Genomic DNA, 25,507 nt, shown 5'->3' with positions numbered 1-25,507 from the left:
CCCATTCTGTCTCTCTCTCTCTCCCCCCCCGCATTCTCTGTGTGTCTCTTTTCCCCCCATTCTCTGTGCCTTTCCCCCCCATTCTCTGTCTCTTTTTCTCCCATCCATTCTGTCTCTCTCCCTCCCCCCATTCTCTGTCTCTCTCTCTCTCCCCATTCTTTGTCTCTATCTTTCTCCCCCATTCGTTGTCTCTCTCCCCTCCCCCATTCTCTGTCTCTCCATTTTCTGTTTCTCTCCCCCCCATTCTCTCTGTCTCTCTTCTCCCCTCCATTCTCTGTCTCAATCCCCCCATTCTCTGTGTCTCCCCCCGCCCATTCTCTCTCCCCTCCATTCTCTGTCTCAATCCCCCCAGTCTCTGTGTCTTCCCCATTCTCTGTGTTTCCCCCCCATTCTCTCTCTACCCACATTCTCTCGCTCTCTCCCCCCCATTCTCTCCCTCTCCCCCATTCTCTCCCTCCCTCTCCTCTCCCCCATTCTGTGTCTCCTCCATTTTCTGTCTCTCTCCCCCCCATTCTCTGTCTCTCTCTCCCCCCCCCATTCTCTGTCTGTCTCTCTCCCCCCATTCTCTGTCTCTCTCTCTCTCCCCTCTCCCATTCTCTGTCTCTCCTCCATTTTCTGTCTCTCCTCCATTTTCTGTCTCTCTTCCCCCCATTCTCTGTCTCTCTCTCCCCCCTATTCTCTGTCTGTCTCTCTCCCCCCCCATTCCCTGTCTCTCTCTCTCCCCTCCCTCATTCTCTGTCTCTACCTCTCCCCTCCATTCTGTCTCTCTCCCCCGTTCTCTGTCTCCCTCCCTCCATTCTCCCTCTTCCCCAATTCTGTGAAACCCCCCATTCTCTCTCTCACCTCCCCCCCATTCTCTCCTCCCCCATTCTCTCTCTCTCCCATCCATTCTCCCTCTTCCCCCATTCTCTCTCTCTCCTTCCCCATTCTCTCTCTCTCCCATCCATTCTCCCTCTTCCCCCATTCTCTCTCTCTCTCCTCCCCATTCTCTCTCTCTCCACCCCCATGCTCTCTTCCCATTCTCTCTCTCTCTCCCACCATTCTGTCCCCCCTCCCTTCCCCTCATTCCCTCTCTCTCCCATTCTCTCTCCCCCCCATTCTGTCCCCCCTCCCTTCCCCTCATTCCCTCTCTCTGCCATTCTCTCTCCCCCCATTCTCTCTCCCCCCCCATTCTCATCTCTCTCTCCCCTCCATTCTCTGTCTGTCTCTCTCTACCCCACCCCATTCTGTGTGTCTCTCTCTCCCCCATTCTTTGTCTCTCTCTCCCCATTCTCTGTCTCTCTCCCCTCCATTCTGTCTCTCTCTCTCCCCCCCCCCCTTTCTCTGTCTCTCCTCCATTTTCTGTCTCTTTCCCCTCCATTCTCAGTCTCTCTTCCCCATTCTCTGTCTCCCCCCCATTCTGTCTCTCCCCCCCCCATTCTTTGTGTCTCTCTCTCCCCCCCCACGCTCTGTGCCGCTCTTCCCATTCCCTCTCTGCCTCTCCTCATGCTGTGCCTGTGTGTCTCTCTCTCTGCCTCTCCTCATGCTGTGCCTGTGTGTCTCTCTCTCTGCCTCTCCTCATGCTGTGCCTGTGTCTCTCTCTCTCTCTGCCTCTCCTCATGCTGTGCCTGTGTGTCTCTCTCTCTGCCTCTCCTCATTCTGTGCCTGTGTCTCTCTCTCTCTGCCTCTCCTCATGCTGTGCCTGTGTGTCTCTCTCTCTGCCTCTCCTCATGCTGTGCCTGTGTGTGTGTGTGTCTCTCTCTCTCTGCCTCCTCATGTTGTACCTGTGTGTGTCTCTCTCTCTCTGCCTCTCCTCATGCTGTGCCTATGTGTGTCTCTCTCTCTCTCTGCCTCTCCTCATGCTGTGCCTGTGTGTGTCTCTCTCTCTCTGCCTCTCCTCATGCTGTGCCTGTGTGTGTCTCTCTCTCTCTGCCTCTCCTCATGCTGTGCCTGTGTGTGTCTCTCTCTCTGCCTCCTCATGCTGTACCTGTGTGTGTCTCTCTCTCTCTGCCTCTCCTCATGCTGTGCCTATGTGTGTCTCTCTCTCTCTCTGCCTCTCCTCATGCTGTGCCTGTGTGTGTCTCTCTCTCTCTGCCTCTCCTCATGCTGTGCCTGTGTGTGTCTCTCTCTCTCTGCCTCTCCTCATGCTGTGCCTGTGTGTCTCTCTCTCTCTGCCTCTCCTCATGCTGTGCCTGTGTGTGTCTCTCTCTCTCTGCCTCTCCTCATGCTGCGCCTGTGTGTGTCTCTCTCTCTCTCTGTCTCTCCTCATGCTGTGCCTGTGTGTCTCTCTCTCTCTCTCTCTGCCTCTCCTCATGCTGCGCCTGTGTCTCTCTCTCTGCCTCTCCTCATGCTGTGCCTGTGTGTCTCTCTCTCTGCCTCTCCTCATGCTGTGCCTGTGTGTGTCTCTCTCTCTCTGCCTCCTCATGCTGTACCTGTGTGTGTCTCTCTCTCTGCCTCTCCTCATGCTGTGCCTGTGTCTCTCTCTCTCTCTCTGCCTCCTCATGCTGTACCTGTGTGTGTCTCTCTCTCTGCCTCTCCTCATGCTGTGCCTGTGTGTCTCTCTCTCTGCCTCTCCTCATGCTGTGCCTGTGTGTCTCTCTCTCTCTCTGCCTCCTCATGCTGTACCTGTGTGTGTCTCTCTCTCTGCCTCTCCTCATGCTGTGCCTGTGTGTCTCTCTCTCTCTGCCTCTCCTCATGCTGTGCCTGTGTGTCTCTCTCTCTGCCTCTCCTCATGCTGTGCATGTGTGTCTCTCTCTCTGCCTCTCCTCATGCTGTGCCTGTGTGTGTCTCTCTCTCTGCCTCTCCTCATGCTGCGCCTGTGTGTCTCTCTCTCTGCCTCTCCTCATGCTGTGCCTGTGTGTCTCTCTCTCTCTGCCTCTCCTCATGCTGTGCCTATGTGTCTCTCTCTCTCTCTGCCTCTCCTCATGCTGTGCCTGTGTCTCTCTCTCTCTCTCTGCCTCCTCATGCTGTACCTGTGAGTGTCTCTCTCTCTGCCTCTCCTCATGCTGTACCTGTGTGTCTCTCTCTCTCTGCCTCTCCTCATGCTGTACCTGTGTGTGTCTCTCTCTCTGCCTCTCCTCATGCTGTGCCTGTGTGTCTCTCTCTCTGCCTCTCCTCATGCTGTGCCTGTGTCTCTCTCTCTCTCTGCCTCTCCTCATGCTGTGCCTGTGTCTCTCTCTCTCTGCCTCTCCTCATGCTGTGCCTGTGTGTCTCTCTCTCTCTCTCTCCTCATGCTGTGCTGTGCTTCTCTGTCCCCCCATTGTGTGAATGAGTGTGTCCCATTCTGGACCATACCTGCATGGGTGGGGGAAGCCATCTTGAGCCCTGGCAACAGACACCGGAAGTTCTCACTGACACTTCCGGGTCTCACTGCTGGGCTCCGCAGTTCAGACCCGGCCCCTGCTCTCCTCCATGCATTGTCTGCTCTCTGCTGCCCCCCCTGCTCTGATGGTCAAAAGCGGAACAGCCACAAAAAAAACGGAACATTTTACAGAATGCAGGGCAGCCGGGCAAAGACTAAAAAAACGGGTAGAGACTAAAAAACCGGGACAGAGGTTAAAAAAACGGGACTGTCCCGGCTAAACCGGGACACCTGGTCACCTTATGTATACACACACACATATTACATAAGATTGAAGCAGGGGGTCTTCTGAACTGAACCCCATTAATTTCAGCTCTGGGCACCCCCTGCTTCTTGAGATACTTACCTCCATAGGGGGTGCCGGTATCTCTCTGCTTTTTAAAGCTCACGCGTCAGGTGGATCAATAGGAAGCCGCAGCAGATGACATCACGCTTTCTATTGGCCCGCAGGGTGTGGGGGCTTTGAAAAGCGGCTATTATGTGATCCCTACTAGAGAGTCGGAGCGGCTATCAGCACCCCCTACAGAGGTAAGTATCTCCGGAAGCAGGGGGGCCCCAGAGCTGAAATTAATGAGGGTCAGCTCCGGAGGCCCCCTTCAACCCTATGTTAAATAATAATAATAATTTGCCCGCTTGGATTGCCTTTTTAAAGTACAGCAAAGGTAAAGAACCCAGGGGTGTATTTTGCTTAGTGCGGTGTACTGTTTTTGTCACTTTATGTACCCACCATTACCTAATTGTGTGCCTGGTTTGCAACCACTACAATGCAGAATCAGTGACCAAGTTCAAACTCATGAGTCCAATAGTATGAAAGAGCGGCCTTTGAGTGGATCCACTGATTCTGTACGTACTTATCCCAGGCTTAGCAGTACATGCAGACAAATGCTCTAGGGAAACCTATGTAATGACGTGAACTGGCAGTTAAAAAGTAACATGCCCACTGGGTGCTCATTTGCATGTCACTACACTACCCAGAATCAGCAGCTTAACCGCTGTATGACGTGTTAGTGGGGTGAATAAAGCAGGTTTGGGAACTTTGTGAGAGCTATGCAGACACACGCATGAGTGCTCATTCTGTGAAATTAGTCAGCTATTTCTTAAAAATCCTACACGCAGTCATTCAAAATGAATTAAAGAGCTCTTACTGCACAGGGCATTGCAGTTCCCCTAAAAGGAATGGTGAACTGCAAGCAAAATCATTATAATTCAGTGCACATAAAATGCAGACCTAATCTTCCCACATAGTCCATGAAGTCCTGATACGCAAACTACCAAGCCAATCCAACCAGTGGCAGCACATTCACTCCTTTGGTGGCAGAAGGATCATACATTGTGTCTCTCAACAAGCAGTGGCTACAAAATTGCTGTGTTCATCAAAAGCAAAAAAGGAGCCTATCGTGTGAATTAAAAAAAATGCCCAACCCATGGACTCAGAAAATATTACTGGGGTTCATCCAATACCAGCTCTAAACCTTATGAAGTCACCAATCATTGGAAAGTGCTCCAGTTTTGGTTCTGGTTTGGTTCATGATGATAACCTGCAGGGTGCCGATTTTAAGTTGTACTTGGTCTAAGAAGAAGGAATTGTAGAGAGGTTGAAGAGATACTCAGTACAATTTTACAAGGCACCCTGTCCACTTGAATAGAAAAGTTAATTCTTCACTTCCACTATTACCGATTAGGAAAAAGTGTTTTGCAAATATAATTTTTTGTTGATGGTTGAACTAAACTCAACATGGCTAAAACAGAGCTCCTCATACATCCTCCCAAACCTGGCCCTACTACCTTCTTCCACATTACTGTTGGAACTACGATCATCCACCCTGTAGCCCAAGCACGCTGCCTAGGGGTCACACTCGACTCCTCTCTCACATTCGCCCCTCACATTCAAAACATTTCTAAAACTTGTCGCTTTTTCCTCCGCAATATAACAAAGATACGCCCTTTCCTCTGTTGCTCGACTGCTAAAACTCTGACTCAGGCCCTCATTCTCTCCCGTCTTGATTACTGTAACCTCCTGCTGTCCGGCCTTCCTGCCTCTCACCCGTCTCCCCTACAATCTATCCTAAATGCTGCTGCCAGAATCACTCTACTCTTTCCTGGATCTGTCTCAGCATCTCCCCTCCTGAAATCCCTCTCCTGGCTTCCAATCAAATCCCGCATCTCACACTCCATTCTCCTCCTCACTTTTAAAGCTTTACACTCTTCTGCCCCTCCTTACATCTCAGCCCTAATTTCTCGCTATGCACCACCCCGACTCTTGCGTTCTGCTCAAGGATGTCTTCTTTCTAACCCCTTTTTATCTAAAGCCCTCTCCCGCCTTAAACCTTTTTCACTGACTGCCCCACACCTCTGGAATGCCCTTCCCCTCAGTACCCGACTAGCACCCTCTCTATCCACCTTTAAGACCCACCTTAAGACACACTTGCTTAAAGAAGCATACGAATAGCACTGGATAATCATGGACACATGACACATAAAGCTTGGCCCCCTGCAGACGCACTTACCAGAACTCCCTCCTCCTGTCTCTGTACGTTCTCCCTACCTACCAATTAGATTGTAAGCTCCTTGGGGCAGGGACTCCTCTTCCTTAATGTTATGTTTGTCTAAAGCACTTATTCCCATGATCTGTTATTTATATTATCTGTTATTTATTCGATTACCACATGTATTACTACTGTGAAGCGCTATGTACATTAATGACGCTATATAAATAAAGACATACAATACAATACAATACAACTAATATTAGTGATGTCTCCACTTGGGCATTAGTGTTTCATTGCCACAATTTAGCTAAAAGGATGATAGTGATGGCTCGCAAGTTCTTTCAAATAGACAGAAATGTACTTAAGCAGCAATCCCACCATTTATACGCCTTTTTTTACTGGTGTTACTTGCTGTTTTTTAAAGTGAATTTGTAAATAGTTACCCAATAGGAAGCCGCAATTGATTGTATTGTGGCTTACTATTAGCCCGCGGCACCCGTGAGACCCATATGAGGTGTAGTTGAGGGTACATGCAGGAAGACTGAGATGTTCTAACCTGTGGCAGGGCGATGTTTAGCTGCCTCTGCAGAGACTCCTTTTCATGGCCCAGTTCCCGCAGGCGTAACTGAGCTGTCGCCAGACTGTCCTGAGTCTCTCGGAGAGTTTCCAACAATCGTTCCCGCTCGTTTAGCATGTTCACCATCAGCTGCTCAAAGTTGGCATCATCAGAGCTGTAGGTAGAGCCCCGACGGTTGTCCTCATTGATGGTGGGCATCACTTCGCACATCATCTTGCCAGCCACACGTCAGGAAAGGTCCACCAGAAGAGAAGGCACCAGGGGCAACCAAGGTCAACAGACGATAAGAGATCCACTCAAGGCAAACAGGAATGTAGCAGGGAGATACAAGGAGTGGATCTCGTCAACGTCAGAGGGGAAAATAAGTAAGGCCAATCATTAAGATGAGAGCACAGTCGAATAGCCAACGTAGAGCATCATAGCATGTCTCCAACACAGCCAGAATAGTTTCCAAATGGGTCAGTCAATGTTGATTTAAGAATTAGCTGAAAAGACCACGGTGATGTTTCTCCCAGGACAGCCAGAGACCATTTGGAGAGCTCAAACTGAGCATCTAACACCTGAAGCACAGACAAGAAACTTTGTAAATATACTGGAGTGCATAATATATTAATCTCTTTCAACATTAATAATGGTCTTGTGATTAGCAAGTCAACTTTAGGAAAACATTTATTTTTTTTGCTTTTATCATCTTGTCATGGTTATATTGTTACTATGTACAAAAAAAAAAAACAAATACCAACCTGACAAAACAGGTAGAATCATTATAAGGTGTCAAAATCATATGAGGCCCATAAAAAAATGCTATTAAAAAAAAAAGTGTCACAGGGAAGATTTGGGGGAAATTGTATTTACTTGCAGAACCAAAAAAAAGAAAATACATGTTGGTCCCACAAAGAACATTAATAAGGGTGGTAAAACAGTGCCACATGTTTGCTAATCTTACTGCATGTATTTCAACACAAGTGCCAACGTGATACTCGAGCCTGGGAATTACTACAATTAGCACCCCACCTTGATTCATCTCAGTTCAGAAGGCCGTTGAGTGGGTTCCTCCTAGCCTCACCCCAAGTTACTCCCTGTGTAACAAAAGATGAGAGACTTGCACAACCTTCCACTATGGAAATCGTCAGTACTTACCCAGTAGGTTTCATTAGAAATACAATATGTATATATATTTTTGGCAGCAGAATAAATAAAAATGGGATGAGTTGTACAGAAATGAAATACAAGTACAATTATTTAGGAATTAATGGTACGTCATTTAACAAAACAAACCAATAATTCCAACCCTATTTATGATATCCTAAAATATTTACAATTGCTAACCTGTTTGCATTTCAAAAAGCATCTAGTTATCATATGTCTGTTTAATTTCAATAATTATACAGGAAACAGGACAAGGGCACTGAAATCTGGGATTTTTTTTTTATCAACGGCAGCAGTTTTTGATAAAATATAATGAAAATAAAATGAGTTCATAAAAATTGCGCCTGAAAATGTAAAAGGAAAATAGCCTAGGTAGTGTTAACACTTCTTGGGATAACATATACTGTAGTTTACAGTATACAGTACATGCTTTTGAACCTTACTGGAATTCTCTCTCTCTCTCTATAAGTTATGTACGGCTAAAGCACATTTGTTCATAGTAGTTATTTGTAAAAAGTGTTAGCAGAGCAATTCGTGGTTACACCTGTAGTTATGCAACTGTTCTTCAGACATATTAGGAGTCAGACAGACAGGCACACACATACACACACACACAGACAGACAGGCACACACATACACACACACAGACAGACAGGCACACACATACACACACACACAGACAGACAGGCACTCATGCGCTCAGGCACACACACACATACACACACACAGACAGGCACTCAGGCACACACATACACACAGACAGGCATTCACGCACTCAGGCACACACATACACACACACACACACACAGGCAGGCACTCACGCTGCTTTCCCCCCCACACTCTCCTCCCCGCTCCCCGAAGCCTCCCCTCCTCATTGGCTCACAGCCACACCACGTAACGCGTCGACGCTTGGGATTACAATTCTCTTGAATCCCCTGGCGGCTGACGCATCACAGCGTGTAGTGAGCTGTGCCGTGAGGGGGGACCGGGACCGGCTCGGGAGGATTCCCCTGCTGGTGGGGAACGCTCGTGTGGCCGCCCGCGCCACTGGGCGCAGCGGGTCCCAGCCCTTAGCCAGGTCCTGAAGTCCCCCCAACAGGTCAGGTTTTAAGAATATCCTAGCTTCAGCACAGGTCTTCGACTGAGTCACCTGTGCAGAAGCAGGGATATCCTGAAAACCTGGCCTGTTGGGGGGTCTTGAGGATTGTAGTTGAGTGCCACTGTGCTATATGGTTTAAAGGGCACAGTGGCTAGGGTTGCCAGGTGTCCAGTATTAAACTGAACTGTCCAGTAAAAAGAGGTGAGAAGTAATGCTGCACATGTATGTGTATACCGGTATTACCTCTCTGGACACAGTGACCTGACTGGCTTGGGCGGCCAAGGATTTCCCAGAGCAGGGAGAGAGCAGGGCTATTGCTAGGCGGCTTCCTCCGGCCTGATTGGCAGGTACTGGATAATGCAGCCAATCAGGAGGAGGTGTCAGGAGCCTGTGGGTAAGGCCAAGGAGGAAACGGCATGGAGAGGAGTGTGTGTGTGTGTGTGTGTGTGTGTGTGTGTGTGTGTGTGTGTGTGTGTGTGTGTGTGTGTGTGTGTGTGTGTGTGTGTGTGTGTCTCGAGCCCGTTGCACCTTTCACCATTGTGCCCAATATTTTTGGAGAACCCACCTGACAACCCTAGGCACATCAGCAATGGGATGTTGAGATATTTCTAGGAATTGCATTGTTAAATATTGTCTGCCACCACACATTATGTTACAGGACGTCGCTTGCAGACTTCTTGTCACAGAAAGACGACAACATTGCAATACATGGTTGCACTTGGTTGCCTGGATCTGGCTGGAAGTATACTATTTATTATATACTGCACTTTCGGAGAGGTAATAAATCTCTTCCGTTAAAGACACTACCCAAGCCTACGTTATATTTCTGTATACTGTATGTCACCCCGATCCCAATGTATACATTTTATCTATGCTTTTAACAGCTGCTTTAATTGCCGTAAAGGTTCCAAGTCTTAACCAATTGGAGATGGCGATGGAATTCCCGGTTCTGAATATTCTGAACAAAGCAGGTTAAGAGAGAGAGAGAGAGGAAAAAACGGAAACCTCAAGTTAAAGAAAAGAGCTATTTCTTAAATGGAACATTAGATATTGAGCCTTCATCTGAACAATTTCATCTTCATCCTTCTCCTTGGCCATCGAAAAGCTCCATAGCATCCTGTCAATCATGATTTATCAGCAGTCAATGGGAATAAGTTGTGTATCCTTTATCACTTATGCATGCAATGGAAGGGATGATAAATGTGCTTTCAGGCAAAAAATATTTATCATCATCATCATTATAATCCAAGTCTGAATGATCAAATGGGAGGAGACATTGTAATATAGTAAACACTTGTTAACCTACATGACCAGGAGACAATGGGACCCTTTTGAAATGTTTCACTCTGAGAAGGTGGATAACTACTACAGGAGTCTACAAGAAATTAAACACAGAAATGCTATTCTGCAGGAGGGGTCAACTCCAGTCTTCAAGGGCCACCAACAGGCCCTGAAGACCATGAGCAGCTAGGAGTTGTTAGCCATACAAAGGGTGTCTTTAGAGAAGGGGTGGCCAACTCCAGTCCTCAAGGGCCACCAACAGGTCAGGGTTTCAGGATCTCCCTGCTTTAGTACAGGCGGTTCAATCTGTGGCTCAGTCTTCGAGTCGAAGACTGAGCTACTGATTGAGCCGCCTGTGCTGAAGCAGGGATATCATCAAAACCTGACCTGTTGGTGGCCCTTGAAGACTGGAGATGGCCACCCCTGCCCTACTGTATAAGAGGAATATGCACACACAAAAAATATCCAGGGTCAGAGACAACTCAAAACAGATTTCAGTTTTTAGACAAGTCATTGAATATCTGAACACATTACACACAGAATCCTAACCCCATGTATGTAATTGCGGCAGTGAGCACATCCTTCTTTACATTACTATTTTTGCATTAAACAATATCTGTCTGGCTTTCATGCCCTTCTCCCCCTGTGGATCTTGTGGCGCGTTGTATATACTGCAGACAGGCCTAGTACTCTACTCAGCTAATTGAAACTTGCCTCTTCGAATGACTAAACATGGTGATTATCGCCAATATCGGAATCCAAAAATGCGACAGGTCTTCTTTTGAAGCCATTTCTTTATTAGGGAATGATAAAGCATTCTCCAATATAATTAACGCCTCACCAATGCCGCCGTTCTAATTACTGTAATTGTTAATTAGAGATGTTCAAAGTTCTTAGCTTGCCACACAGAGAGAGAATTAGGGCAGGATTTCAAACGCCCCCAGATAGTGCTGCCAGCTTCCAGCCCTGTAGCCTGCCTCTCCCTTATCTGAGAGTGAAGATACCCCACAGTTAGAGAAATAACATTACACCTGTCTTGCCTTGCAGTGGTAAATGATACAGCATCATTCTAAAAAGCAGCTATGAAATATAGATGAGGCCTTCTACATTGGTTGTTACAGAATGGTATGTTGAGATGTAGGGCTCTATTCAAACGACACGGGTCAACCCTTAAGGTTGGAGGAAAGGAGATTTCACCAGCAACAAAGGAAAGGGGTTATTTTCAGTAAGGGCAGTTAAAATGTGGAATTCATTACCCATGGAGACTGTGATGGCAGATACAATAGATATCTTCAAAAAGAAAGTTAGACATCTTTCTAGAAAAGAAAGGTATACAGCAGGGCTGTCAAACTCATGGCCCACGAGACGACAGGGGGGAGAGCTGGGACAGGAGTCCTGTGCGCATTCACTGTGGGTCGTCCGGAGAGTGTCTGAAGTTGTTGCCGGGGCTGCCTCTACCTTCGCTGGTGCGCAGCGCACCCGCCTCCTCTTCCTCATCTCGCCCCTTGCTGTGTGCTTCCGCCTCCTCCCCCGCTGCTGCGTGCCTCCTCCTCCCCCCTCCTCCCCCCTGCTGCGTGACTCCTCCTCCTCCCCTGCTGCTGCGCGCCCCATCCTCCCTCCCCGCTGCTGCGCGCCTCTGCCTCTCCCCCGCTACTGCGCGCTTCCTCCTCCTCTCCCCCACTGCTGCACGCCGCCTCCTCCTCCTCTCCCCCGCTGCTGCGCACCGCCTCCTCCTCTCCCCCGCTGCTGTGTACCTCCTCTTCTCCCCCCGCTGCTTTGGGCCTCCTCTTCTCCCCCGCCCTTGCTATGGGCCTCCTCCCCCTGCTTCTGCACGCCTCCTCCTCTCACCCTTGCTGCATGCCTTCTCCTTCTCTCCCCCGCTGCTGCATGCCTCCTCCTTTCCTCCCATTGCTGCGTGCATCCTCCTCTCCCCCTGCTGCTGCGGGCCTCCTCCTCTTCCTCCACTCCCCCTGCTGCTGCGGGCCTCCTCCTCTTCCTCCACTCCCCCTGCTGCTGCGCGTCTCCTCATCTCCCCCTGCTGCTGCAGGCCTCCTCCTCTTCCTCCTCTCCCCCTGCTGCTGCAGGCCTCCTCTTCCTCCTCTCCCCCTGCTGCTGCGCACCTCCTCCTCCTCTCCCCCTGGTGCTGCGGGCCTCCTCCTCTCTCCCTGCTGCTGTGGGTCTCCTCCTCTCCCCCTGCTGCTGCAGGCCTCCTCTCCCCCTGCTGCTGCGGGCCTCCTCCTCCTTTCCCCCTGCTGCTGCGGCCTCCTCCTCCTCTCCCCCTGCTGCTAAAGGCCTCCTCCTCCTCTCCCCCTGCTGCTAAAGGCCTCCTCATCCTCCTCTCCCCCTGCTGCTACAGGCCTCCTCCTCCTCTCCACCTGCTACTGCGGGTCTCCTCCTCTCCCCCTGCTGCTGCGGGCTTCCTCCTCTCCCCCTGATGGGGAGAGAGAGAGAAGGGAGAGTGAGAGAGGGAGAGAAGGGATGGGAGAGAGAAGGAGCGAAGGGATGGGAGAGATTGAGAGAGGGAGAGAAGGTATTGGGGAGAGAGAAGGGATGGAGGAGAGAGAGAAGGGATGGGGAGAGAGATAGAGAAGGGATGGGGAGAGAGAGAGAGGGATGGGAGTGAGAGAGAGAGAGAGAATGGATGGGGGAGATAGAGAAGGGCTGGGAGAGAGAGACGATAGGAGAGAGGGTATGGGAGAGATAGTATGGGGGAGAGAGAGAGGGAGTTGGGGGACTGAGGGAGAGAGAGAGTGGGTGGGGGGGAGAGACAGAGGGAAGGGATGGGGGGAGAGATAGAGGGAAGGGAGAGAGATAGATAGAGAGAAAGGGGGGATGGGGAGGGAGAGAGAGAGAGTGGGGGATGGGAGAGAGAGAGAGAGAAGGGGTGGGACAGAGAGAGAAGGGATGGGAGAGAGAGGGAGGGACGGGGAGAGGGGGAGAGAGGGACGGAGAGACAAAGAAGGGATAGGAGAGAGAGAAGGGATGGGGGTGGGAGAGGTGATGGGTGAGAGGGGCGACGGAAGAGAGAGGGGATGGGTCAGAGACAGAGAAAGAGGGATGGGTCAGAGACAGAGAGAGAGATGGGGATGGGTGAGAGAGAGATGGGGATGGGTGAGAGAGAGAGTGGGATGGATGAGAGAGAGAGGGATGGGTGAGAGAGGGATGGGTGAGAGAGAGGGATGGATGAGAGAGGGGGATGGGCGAGAGAGAGAGAGGGATGGGCGATAGAGAGAGAGGGATGGGCGAGAGAGAGGGATGGATGAGAGAGAGAGGGATGGGTGAGGAGAAAGAGGGATTTATTTATTTATTAAATATTTTACCAGGAAGTAATACATTGAGAGTTACCTCTCGTTTTCAAGTATGTCCTGGGCACAGAGTTAAGACAAATAATACATGGTTACAAATACAGTTACATAAATGAACAGAGTATACATTATATACAAGACATTGCATGCACAGTTAAAGAAAATATATATTATGGGCGTATGAAACAGTTACAGACCAGATTAGTCTCTGGTAGGTTGTTCCTGTTTTGGGGTGCACGGTAAGAGAAGGAGGAACGGCCGGATACTTTGTTGAGTCTTGGGACCATGAACAGTCTTTTTGAGTCTGATCTCAGGTGGTAAGTGCTGCATGTGGTAGGGGTGAGGAGCTTGTTCAGATAGCTGGGTAGCTTGCCCATAAAGAATTTGAAGGCAAGACAGGAAAGGTGAACTTTGCGCCTAGACTCGAGTGATGACCAATCTAGTTCTTTGAGCATTTCGCAGTGATGTGTGTTGTAGTTGCATTGGGGAACAAAACGACAAATTGAATTGTAGAGGGTGTCAAGTTTGCCAAGGTGGGTTTGAGGTGCCGAGCCATATACTATGTCTCCATAGTCAATTATTAGCATTAGCACCTGCTGTGCGATACGCTTTCTGACCAGGAGACTTAGGGAGGATTTGTTCCTGTAAAGTACCCCTAGTTTGGCATAGGTCTTGGTTGTCAGGGTATCAATGTGCATCCCGAATGTTAAGCGGGAGTCAAACCATAAGCCCAGGTATTTACCCAGGGATGGGTGAGAGAGAGAGGGATGGGTGAGAGAGAGAGAGGGATGGTTGAGAGAGAGAGAGAGAGAGAGAGAGAGAGAGAGAGAGGGATGGGTGAGAGAGAGAGGGATGGTTGAGAGAGAGAGAGGGGGATGGGTGAGAGAGAGAGGGATGGGTGAGAGAGGGGATGGGTCAGAGAAAGAGGGATAGGTGAGAGAGAGAGAGAGAGGGATGGGTGAGAGAGAGGGAGCAAGAAACAGACAGAGAGAGAATGGATGGGGAGAGAGAAGGGATGGGGAGAGAGAAGGGATGGGTGAGAGAGGGATGGATGAGAGAGGGATGGGGACAGAGTGGGAGATAGAGAGGGGATGTGGGAGGTGGGATGGGAGAGATACCAGTGACTTTATGTATTTTTAATAAGGAAAACACAAAGGGAAAAAAAATGTAGGCGTACTGTAGGTTATAGTGAGCATTTATTTAAAAAATTCTGGTGTGGCCCGATTCTTGCAGCCAGACGTAACAATTGGCCCCCAAGCTATTCTGAATTTGATGGGCCTAGTATACAGGGATAAACCAAATAAGTAAACATGGGTGGAATGGTGATCCAGGGAGTAATCCGATTGCCATTATTTGGAGTCAGGAAGGAATGCATTTTTCCCCTTACGAGGCATCATTGGATGATGCGTCACTGGGGTTTTTGGTTTGCCTTCCTCTGGGTTAAATGTACTGTAAATACAAATACAGGATAAGTACCTGTCGTCTAAATGTAACATAGGTGGACATACAGGACAGTATTTCTTTTTTCAACCTCATCTACTATGTAACTATGTAAATAACTATGTAGTCTATATCTGCCACAGCAGTCGTTTGAGCTGTTTTCAGCTGAAAATCTCCATTGAAGTCTATGGGGATTTTTAACCCAAAACGGCACAAATGGCAACTTCGTCAGACATAGAAGGACCCCCTAATTGTTCAAAATGCATGATATTCTGAATGACACTGCAACATGTTGGGATGTAGTTTAAAGTTCTAACAGCCGAAAACACTTTCACTTGAAACAATGAAAGTCTCCCTTTGAAGTGAGCATTTGCTAATGTCAAAATTGGAACGCCTCATTTTGGTGGTGGTTCCCTCTGAAAGAATAGCATCTGCTTAGTGTAATAGTCGCAGTGGTGGGCGAGTGTCTCTCCATATGAGCATTAGTACAGTAGGATAACGTCTGCAAGTGGGCAACGTTTCATGGCCATGATGGACTGGGCTGGTCCAAAACGTCGCCCACTTGGAAGAGATACTATTCCACCTGCCCACTTGGAGAGATGCTCACCCACCACTGGGACTGCTCCACTACTTGCATCTTATTCTTTCCGAGAGAACTGTGCTATGATGAGGCGTTCCAATTTGGGCATTTAGCAAACGCTACTTCAAAGTGAGACTTTCATTGTTTCAAGTGAAAGTGTTTCATTGAAAGACCTGAGAAAAAGGACAAACCTTTGTGTGATACTATTGTAGATATGCAAAAAAAAAATCCAACATAATAAGTTTCAATTACCTGGACTATTTGAGAGATTTATATATTTAACAAAAAGCACTTTAGAAATAAATAAAAACATTACATGGTTATAAACTACTGAGGGACAAACACGCCCCCTTGTTCTTTCATGTCTCTTTATATATATATATATATATATATATATATATATATATATATATATATATATATATACACACACACACACACACACACACACACAGTATATCAAATGGAAATATTACTGTATGCTCATTTGCATGACTTAGACAGGTCTGCAACCCCGCCTTTCACCATTATCACCCAGCACACAGCACTTCCACTGTAGCAAGGGATTCTGGGAAATGACATGCAAATGAGCACACAGTGCTAAAAACCATAAACATGGTTCCCTATAGGCTTAAGCTTGCTGCATGGTCACAGCTTTGAGCACAGCCAGGGTATAGATGCATAGCCAGCAAACCCACCCACAGACAGCTGTTTCGACCTTAATGGGTCTCCTCAGTGTGGGGTTGGTTATACCGGCTATGCAAAAAATGAAGCAAGGGATAGGTTTTACCATACTTAGTTAAGTTATGGTGGGTAAAAAAGTGACAAAAAACCTCCACAGTAAAGCATATAGCAAAGGCGGGGTTGCAGACCTGTCTAAGACATGCAAATGAGCATACAGTAATATTTCCATTTGCTATATGCTTTGCTGTAGAGGGTTTTTCTCACTTTTTTTACCCACCATAACTTAACTAAGTATATATATATCCAGATAGGTGAATTGGAAACCCTGGTTTTTTTTGTTTGTTTTTAAAAATAATGATAATGCGATACCATTGTGAATAATTACATTTTGTGAATGCTGATTCACTCTCTTTCCTGTTTTGTAAGATTTGGGGCATAGAGGGAAGAGGGGCTGGGAATGTCAGGCACCATGACATTAGTAGGCGTATGGTTCTGGTTTAGATACATGGGGTGCTATTGGGTTCCTTTTTTCTATTTTTGGAATTAATATCTTGCAGCGCCACTTGTTTAATATTTTGAGTCAGTACCTATTTATACTATTTCTTGGTTTACAAGGTTTTATGTTGCTTGTGAACAGGTTACCATCAGCCATAGCCAAGTACTATGTACTGTAAAATCTGCCCACATGCAATCCTAAGACTTTGCGGCCATAAACGAAATAAAGAAACTGCCCATAGCTGTGAAAAACATTGTATGATTGCCATGGAAAACCCTGGGTTGTTTCTACCTTGGGGACACTGAACAATGCTGTACCTTTGTGGACTAGAAAGAAGGGGTATATGTTTCTAGAGACGTGTCTGTTGTTGCACTTGTTATGTGTATCTATTGCAATTTCTGGGGTGTATATAACACTGCCAATAGACAAAAATATGGGAGATGGGAACCAGCACTCAAACGAGAGGAATTATTGAGTCAGAATAAGTCATTTACTATAGATAAACAATAACAATAGACACCCTACAAAGTGTATACAAACACACACAGATGAAGGGTGTGAGCTCAAAATGACCAAAGTAACACAGAAAAATAGAACAACGTATGGAAAATAGTAAAGCATATGAAAAGATGAATACTGTACTTAGATCAGCTCACACCATAACAATGGCTAAAAGACAAGGGCAAAAGAAAGAAAATGGGCAAAAAACATGCAGGGTTACTCAAACAGGATGGGTCACACTAGGTTAAGGCAAGCCCAAAAAAATCAAAAAGAGAGGGGAAAATAAGGGGGAGGGGGAAAGGACAATATTAAATCAAGGTAGACAACGTTTTGGGGACAACGCCGTCCTCATGCCTGTTCCCAACGGTTCTGAACCACCGCAGTACTTCCCTTGTAGGGTTGCCTGTATGAGAACCCAGTAGTAAGTAACCCAATATCACAAGGGGAATAAATTAAAGCCAAGATGTAGAAAAAAGTTGTAATAAAAAGCAAAAATGAAGCCATCCAACACCAGGAAACGTCCGTGAGAAATGCAGCCAACACAGTTGACATCTGGACAGTTGACATTCTCCTGCATTCTATTCATGTGAATGAAAATGAATACATGGTTACATGTACGTTAACCGGTTTCTCGCTATATTGAGAAACACTTCCGGAATACCAACTATTAATTGCCAATCACATCTATGCACTTAAGTCATTAAATCTATTAAACAGAACCCCATTCCAATTTGCAAAAATTAGCAAGGAAATCTCTGTTAAGTAATATTTTAAATGCATTGTCTCTAAAGACTAGGAGTTTTATGGGGCGGTAAGTATAGAGAGACAATCCCTGCACAGTGCAGTATTTCAAGTTTTTGGAGACAATGAGATATTTCCACCCCACTTATACAAATCGCTGCTTTGCTATATTTTGTGCTAGGTGGGCCTGCAAAGTGTTGTAGGCCTCTATTTCAGCACCAAAATGCTTAAGCTTCTCTTTTTCTCTGATCACGAACTCCGCTAATAACGCGTTTACTCACAACTCTGGTTCCCATACATTGGTACAAATAAATACATGGATAACAAGTATGGGCCATTTCACCAACCTAGTATGCACAAGCCAACCCATAATTCCTACATTTAGTCAACTCTGCAGTAAACTACTCCAAGACCAGTTGTCTGCTCTTTCAAAAGAAATATATGTACACATATACACAATATATATATATATATAAACACACAAAAAAGTTCAGGGCACTCTAAGTGGATAATGGGTAAGGGTAAAAAAAATAATCTTATCAGCCGGAGTGCAACCAGGATCACCATGCAGTAGCAATTATAGATAAAACAATAATCCAAAAAGTCCGCAGCACTCACTCAATGTGGTCAAATGCAAAAAGTTTTAATTAAACATCACAAGCATCAGGCCCGGGCCATAGAGGGGGGGAGCCGGGCTGAACCGCGCGGACGCTGAGGCTCACCTGCAGAAGCTGTGCGATTCCACGCACATACAGGCGAGCCAGCGTCCGCGATCGGAGGTGGGGGGAGACTGAGGGAGGCGGGGCAGTGATGTCGCTGGGCCAATCGCCCGCGACGCACTGACGTCGACGTCACGGCGCCGACGTCACGGCGCCGTGACGTTGACGCAGCCCCACTCTCATTGGAGGTTTTCAGCCGACAGCGCGCTGAAAAACAGCTTGGCGCTCGGCTGAAAACTCCAAAGCCTCCGCACGCCTGCGGACGCTCGCGCGAGCCCCCTCTCAAGGCATCCTCATTGAGGATGCAGGGGCTCAGCGCTGAGCGTCCGCACGCCTCAGCACGGCCTGTCCTTGTATGGACTCTGCCTCAGGGGTAAGTACAGGAAAAAAAACTGGAAAGTGACTTTCTTTCCACCTGTCACTTGAAACCCCTTACATACCTTCGGTACATCAATGACATCCTCCTGATTTGGACCTTTGAGAACTTCAATACGTTCCACCCGACCATCAACCTCAAACTCAACCATTCTCCTAGACACCACCATTACTATAAAAACCAACCAACTACAGACTTCTGTATACCGCAAACCTAAAGACAGAGCCAGCTATTTGAGGGACAACAGCTTCCATCCCACACACACTAAGCATGCAACCATCTACAGTCAAGCCACATGATACAACCGGATATGTTCCGAGACAGGAGACAGAGGCTAGCGGATTACAGCGTTGAGATCGGATTTCATAAACCGTGGATAGAACGACAGAATTGAAGACCAGCAAAACCACAAAGCTACCAGAACACCAAGAAGTGATCTCCTTGAATACAGACAGAAAGAGACAAGTGACAGGGTACATTTGGTAGTCACATATAACCCACACCTTGAAGCCCTACGCAAGATCGCCAGGGAACTATAACCCATTCTCCAGGAAAATACAAGACTGTTACAGGTCTTCTCTGAAACACCCTTATTATCATACAGACTGCCTCATAATCTCAAGAAAATGATGGTGAGGAGTAAAGTATTCAACAGTACAACTGAATGCGGGACAAGACCATGCCAGGACGCAAGATGCAAAACCTGCACAATGCTCCACACAGCGGGCACAATACAAATACCACACAGGAATCTGGAGTACAAAATCAGAGGAAGGTTCACCTGTTCCTCCAGCAATGTCGTGTACCTCATCATGTGCATGAAATGCCCAGGGGGCTGCTACAACATAGGTCAGACGGGACAGGGGCTAAACAAGAGAATGAATCTGCATCGCCACAGCATCACACACGGAACAAGAGACAGTCCTGTCGGCGTACATTTCAATGACTCTGGCCATAAGATGAACGATCTGAAGGTGGCCATACTCAAAGGTAATCTTAGAACTCCGAAAGAGAGATGGTTGCATGAATACAAATTTATGCAACTGTTCGGGACACTTAGCAGTGGCCTAAACCGAGACAGCAGCTTCATGAGTCACTACTCTTAAACAAGAGAACTCTCTTCTCATGAGTGCTAAAGGCTATGTCTATGCATACTGCGCTATATAAATGCACACACAGCTGTCTCTTACACATACATATATAGTACAATGTAATTATATCCATATATACTCTACCAATAGGGGCCACATAGTATCTACACACATTAATAGTAATGCAACACCCTCTTACATTTCTACACTTACCCACACCATTGGAATACACTCCCACACACACCTTTTGTAAAGCGCTGTATACACTGTGGACACTTTATACACACACACACACACACACACACACACACACACACACACACACACACACACACACCACTAACATTCAGGGACCATTTAACACCTTAAGTCATAAATCGCATACAGCACAGGGGGGGAGGGGGGGATAGGTTTCAGTCGGATACATTCCAAGATGCACTGTTTTTAAGTAAAACCCTTGCTTGCTTTATCCATTATAACACCGCCGGAAGAAGAGATCAGTGTATCTCGAAAGCTCGCACAAATAAAAGCATTTTGTTAGCCACAGAATGGTATAGTCTATTTATTTTTTATATATCTCAAAGGGGTGGTAAACGAGGAATTCTATGATCAACATATACACAGAGTCTTCTCCTGTAAAACACCCAGCAAGCGTATAACTTGTATAATAAAAACCTGGCTTCATCCAATAAATGCTCACCCATTATCAAAGGGGAGAATAAAAAAGCAAAACAAACCCCACTGATGTATAATGTAGGTGCAATACACTATATATATATATATATATATATATATATATATATATATATATATATATATACAGTGGTCGACAAATCACCAAAAAATCTACTCGCCGAACAAAAAAATCTACTCGCCACCTAGTACCACACGTGTGCTGCTTGGGCCAATAGGAGCTCGCCACGATGTTAAATCCACTCGCCCGGGGAGTGCAAATATATAGGTTTGTCGAACACTGTGTATATATATATATATATATATATATATATATATATATATATATATATATATATATATATATATACTGTATAATCCTTACATATTTGGCAAGTAGTACGCTTGAGATGCAATGCAGTCTTTCCCAATACAGCAACATTGTTGATGACTTCACACCCTTTCATCTTAAAACAAATAGCCACTTAAATGTGTTTGCATGCAAAATGTACAGCGTGAGACACAGCACAGCTGACTAATCATCAAAAACATGACAATGAGGAAAGGCAATGTTTGTGCCCGTGCCTCAGGGAGAAAGAAAGAAGAGGGCGGAGACAGAAAGTAAATATGAAAAAATGAGGTAGAGCTAGACCTTAAAATAGTGTAGTAATCAATAACAGCCCCTCACCCACCCTGAGCTGGATGTGCTAAGCCTGTGGGCCTCACATCCCAACCTTCCACTGTGATCCACCATAGATGCCGGTTCTGTTCCTCACATCTAAAGTGTGATGTATGACAAGGGAAAGCATTTCACTCCCATCCTCCCCCCTCTCCCACCCATAGCACTGGGAAGCAAGGAGCATTTCACTGGGGTTTTCAAGAGGGTGGGGTGGAGTTATGGGAATTGCAGTAATGCATACTACACAGCTAGCCTGGAAAAGTGGTACATAGCAGTAGCTTCAATGCTTTAACCTCTTGCTGCCAGGCCACCGCCTGCAGTGCAATACAGAACGATGCTTCGCTGGCCACTGTGACAGCAAAGAGTTTAAGAGGCTTCCTATAATAAAGGGTAGCAGGGGGCCGATGCCCCCTGCTGTCCCAATTCTTGACAATACAGCCATTAGTCTGAAGGGCCAAGGTTGATATCCAGCAACATGGCAGATGTCCTACAACAGGAGTAGTCACCTCCAGTCATCAAGGACAACCAACAGGTCAGGTTAAGGATATCTCTGCTTCGGCAGAGGTGGGTCAATCAGTGGCTCAGTTTTCGATATCGTTAAAACCTGACCAGTTGGTGGCCCTTGAGGACTGAAATGGATCACCCTTGCCCTACAACCTGTACATTTTGAGAAAGAGTAGCTGTTTATTTACTTGCTACCACAAATACTAGAAAGCAGATAAAATAACATACAAGGCAGACACCAGTGCTGACCATCCTTTGCCATGGGATGGATCCCTATTGCCATCTATAGCCCGTCTCCACCCTAAGACCTTTCAACCCAAATTGAATCCTACATCAATGTTGTTTTCAACCTCCTGCTCAGTTTCCTTTTGTTAGGTGAAGTCATGGTTAAGTTACATGAGCCCGAACACCCTTAGGGACTAATAAAAGGGTTTATAGAGCACATGCCTGTCTGTCACTGAGCAAGAGGAGAGGCACCAAGTGGGATACTGGTGAGATAATGAACTTGAAAGGGGGAGGGTTGATCAAATGTTTCAGAGCCAATAAGGGTATCAAACTATAGCCTTTAATACATTACAGGTCTTATGTCGAAGGGTTACAGCAGAACTTAATAGATGCTATAGGTAAATGGCAATGAATAAAATGGTGAGATTATTTCAAAAGAAGATGTATGGTTTGTATTGTATTTGAACGATAGCAGAGACACATGCAGGCATCAAAGGGATGCATGGAAACAGAACAGAATCACAGAGCCATTAAGCTACTGGTGGAGAAAACACAAATTGAGTGAGTGCAGCGGCCTAATACCATTACATAGAAATTAGACTCCTTAGGGTTGTGGGGGAATGCAGGGTTATTGGAGGTAATCTTTGGTCTGATGGGAACATGATGTGAAACTAATTTATTATACAGCATTAAAATACAAGTAAGAGGGCGATTGCTATGTTTAGAGGAGAGATGCATTCAGGAGCAATGGGGAGCTGGGTTATTTACCCAGTCTCCCTTTCATAGATAAGTATAAATGGGTAGGTAGGGACCTCTGATATTCGAACAGATGCACAATCATTAAAATATTGGTTATGCGTGACGGGCCCAGACACTGCTGTGGTTAAAAAAACAGAACATGGACTAGAAGATAAACATTGTAACCCTTCTGAAGTCATTTGTATCATATACCAGAGCCTCTCCAATACTAAAAGAATACCATCTTGACAAATGTGTGAAAATAAATTGAGGAAACAAAAAAGAAGATTATTCTTCATATAAAAGGCTGTTTATATGTTAATGAAATTACTACTAAGGGACAAAATAGGTATAGAGCTGAGTGAATGGGCCTGTCGTCTGTTGTACAGAAAAGCATGTAATGATATACGACTATAGGGCCATGACAGAGGTGGTGATATGGAAGTGACAGTTACTGGGATACCTGTAAATTACCATGATCAGTCCAGGTTACTGGGTAGTGGATAGCGCATGTTTTTTTATGGCATCTAGAACTGTACATTTATAAATGAAGATGATCAGCCCTATAGAACCTCAGATGACATCACAGTGATTGAAGGAGTGTCAGAGATTGCAGAGAACTGGCAGGCAGATAGGGAGTGTTTGAACAGATATAGGGGTAGTAATAATGGGATACAGGCAGCGGGAAGCGGATGAAGCCATGCACAGAAAATGGCCTAAAAAAAGACAGTAATCATATAGTGCTATATAGAAAAGAGACATGTGGAAACGAAGAGATTAGACCAACAACATTCTGGAATTTCTTTCCATCAAACATTCTCCTGGACCAGTGAGCGAAATTGGGGAGAACACCGTGATAAAGGTGATTTGTATAAAGTAGAATATGTGTGTACATGTCTGCGTGCATGTATACACACACAGTGTGTGTGTCTGTGTGTTTATATATATATATATACACACACACACACACACACACACACACACACAGACACAGACACACACATACATATATTATATTACATATATACATACACACACACTGAGATAAAGATGCAAATCATATAGCAAACCAACACACACAAGAGCAGCATTAAAGTAACGGTCAGGGTTAGCAAGCAAGGATCTTTTGGGTGGAATTCTTTAAGGATACTGAGGAGATGAAAATGATGCAGGCATTAAAAGGATGGGATACAATGGCATGAATGGGGGAGGGTTGCAACATTGGTTGTCAGGGAAGGCATAGAAGGATGTGATGAGGCAGTAGCAAGGCAAGATATCCAGAATGGGAGATACATTAATCCCTTCACTGCTGGAAAGGCCCAGACACCACTCAAGAGGATACATGGGAATAAGGAAACCCTGGAATAGGCGTTCTGTAAAAGAACAGGTGCAGGATGAGACGATAAAAGATGCAGACATACAGGAGGGCTACCTAGGGACCAAACCCAGAGGAGCCTAAACAGAAGACAGAGGTAAACACCTCATAAAAGAAATGCTCATCCACATATTGTCTCAATGTTCTACCCAGGTAGCATGCAATAAGATCCCCAGGGTCGCCACACAGGGATGCAAACATTGCAATAAGCAGACTCCTATCAGACACAGGAAGGAAACACTGAAGAAATGACAACCCTCACACTGTGGTACCCAGAAGGAATGGGATGGAAGAGATGGGTCAGCTGGGATGGTCACTGGGTGCAGAAAAGGATCTGAAGGAGAGATCCTAGACCCCTTTAGGGCACAGGTGCAGGGGAGGTGCTGGAATTGAACACTACAATAACCTTCCCCCTCCTCCCCCCCCCCCCCCCCCTCTCTTACCTCTCATGGAAGGGGCCGTCACTTCACCCTCTCCAGCTGTCTCAACTCTGGCCAGGTCCCTCTGTGACTGTCTCTGGCTGCCCTGCCTCGGTGATGGCGGCGCTGCTGTCTATGTCTGTCTCCTCTATCCCCCCCTCTCCGGGGGTATATCTATCTACACCCCAGTGCCTCTTCTCCTGCTCATCAGCCTGTATGCTCCTGAACGTCTCTCTCTATCTCTCTCCTGCCTGTCTCTTGCAGTCGCCCAGCACCAATCTCTTTAATCCCTCTACCCTACTCCTTGCTGTCTCTTCCCCCTGATCACCCTCCACCCCAATCTCTTCCTCTCCCCCCCCCCCCCCTGCACTTCGCTCTTTTTTTATTCCTGCCCTCTCTCCTGTTTGTATTTCTCTCCTCCTGTGCCTGGCTGTCTCTTCCTCCTCACACCCAGCTGTCTCTTTATTTCCCCCTTGCCAGCCTCTCTCTCAGCACCAGGCTGTCTCTTTTTTTTCTCCCACTGTCTCTCTCCTCCTGTCTTTCTCTTCCTGCCCAGTACTTGGCTTTCTCTCCTCCTCCTTTGCCTGTCTCTATACCCTCCTGTCGCGGTCAGAGTCGTACTCTCTGGACCGGAGACGCAGCCACCCCGGCGCTAAAGCTAGGGAAGCCGGTACCTCTGAGCCCCATCATCCCCTTCCCACCGCTAAGACACCCTCACCCCACAGTACCAACCCAGCAGCATCAGCACCTCCCTGGAACAAAAAACACGCCCCCCCCGCGGCAGACTGACAGCTCGTACAGCCAATCATGGGACGCGAAGGAATTCAGCCCCGCCCTCAGACACCTACAGGGGCGCGGCTCGCTGGAGTGAGTGGCGTTCGCAACAGCAAATAGTAAAAGAGGTGTGTAGGGAGAGCGGCGCTGCCAATCACAAGCGCAGCGGGGCGGGATTCATTGGAAGGGATGATGTCATCTGGAGCGTGGAGGGTTTGCTTGGGAAGGTGTTTGAATGGAGTGTATGGGGGGG

General features: G+C 46.9%; 1 protein-coding gene across 5 annotated transcripts in view; it reads right to left on the bottom strand.

Annotated features, from left to right (window-relative positions):
* Positions 1–24,830, bottom strand: part of PPFIA3 (PPFI scaffold protein A3) — a 70,867-nt gene extending 46,037 nt beyond the window's left edge. For 4 of the 5 annotated variants that reach the window (XM_075605636.1, XM_075605639.1, XM_075605638.1 and 1 more), the window contains exons 1-2: positions 24,505–24,830; positions 6,386–6,966 (exon numbers count right to left, since the gene is read on the bottom strand). In XM_075605636.1, the coding sequence (XP_075461751.1) occupies positions 6,386–6,619 (234 nt within the window). In that variant the 5' untranslated portion in view covers positions 6,620–6,966; positions 24,505–24,830. Of the gene's footprint in view, positions 1–6,385; positions 6,967–7,420; positions 7,486–24,504 lie in introns of all 5 variants that reach the window. The other variant, XM_075605637.1, reaches the window with a different exon arrangement.
* Positions 24,831–25,507: the final 677 nt, after the last annotated feature.

Source organism: Ascaphus truei, chromosome 6 (genome assembly GCF_040206685.1).
Source record: "Ascaphus truei isolate aAscTru1 chromosome 6, aAscTru1.hap1, whole genome shotgun sequence".
Lineage (NCBI taxonomy): Eukaryota > Metazoa > Chordata > Amphibia > Anura > Ascaphidae > Ascaphus > Ascaphus truei.
Note: the sequence above shows the minus strand (reverse complement) of the source record. Positions and strands in the feature narration are given on the sequence as shown.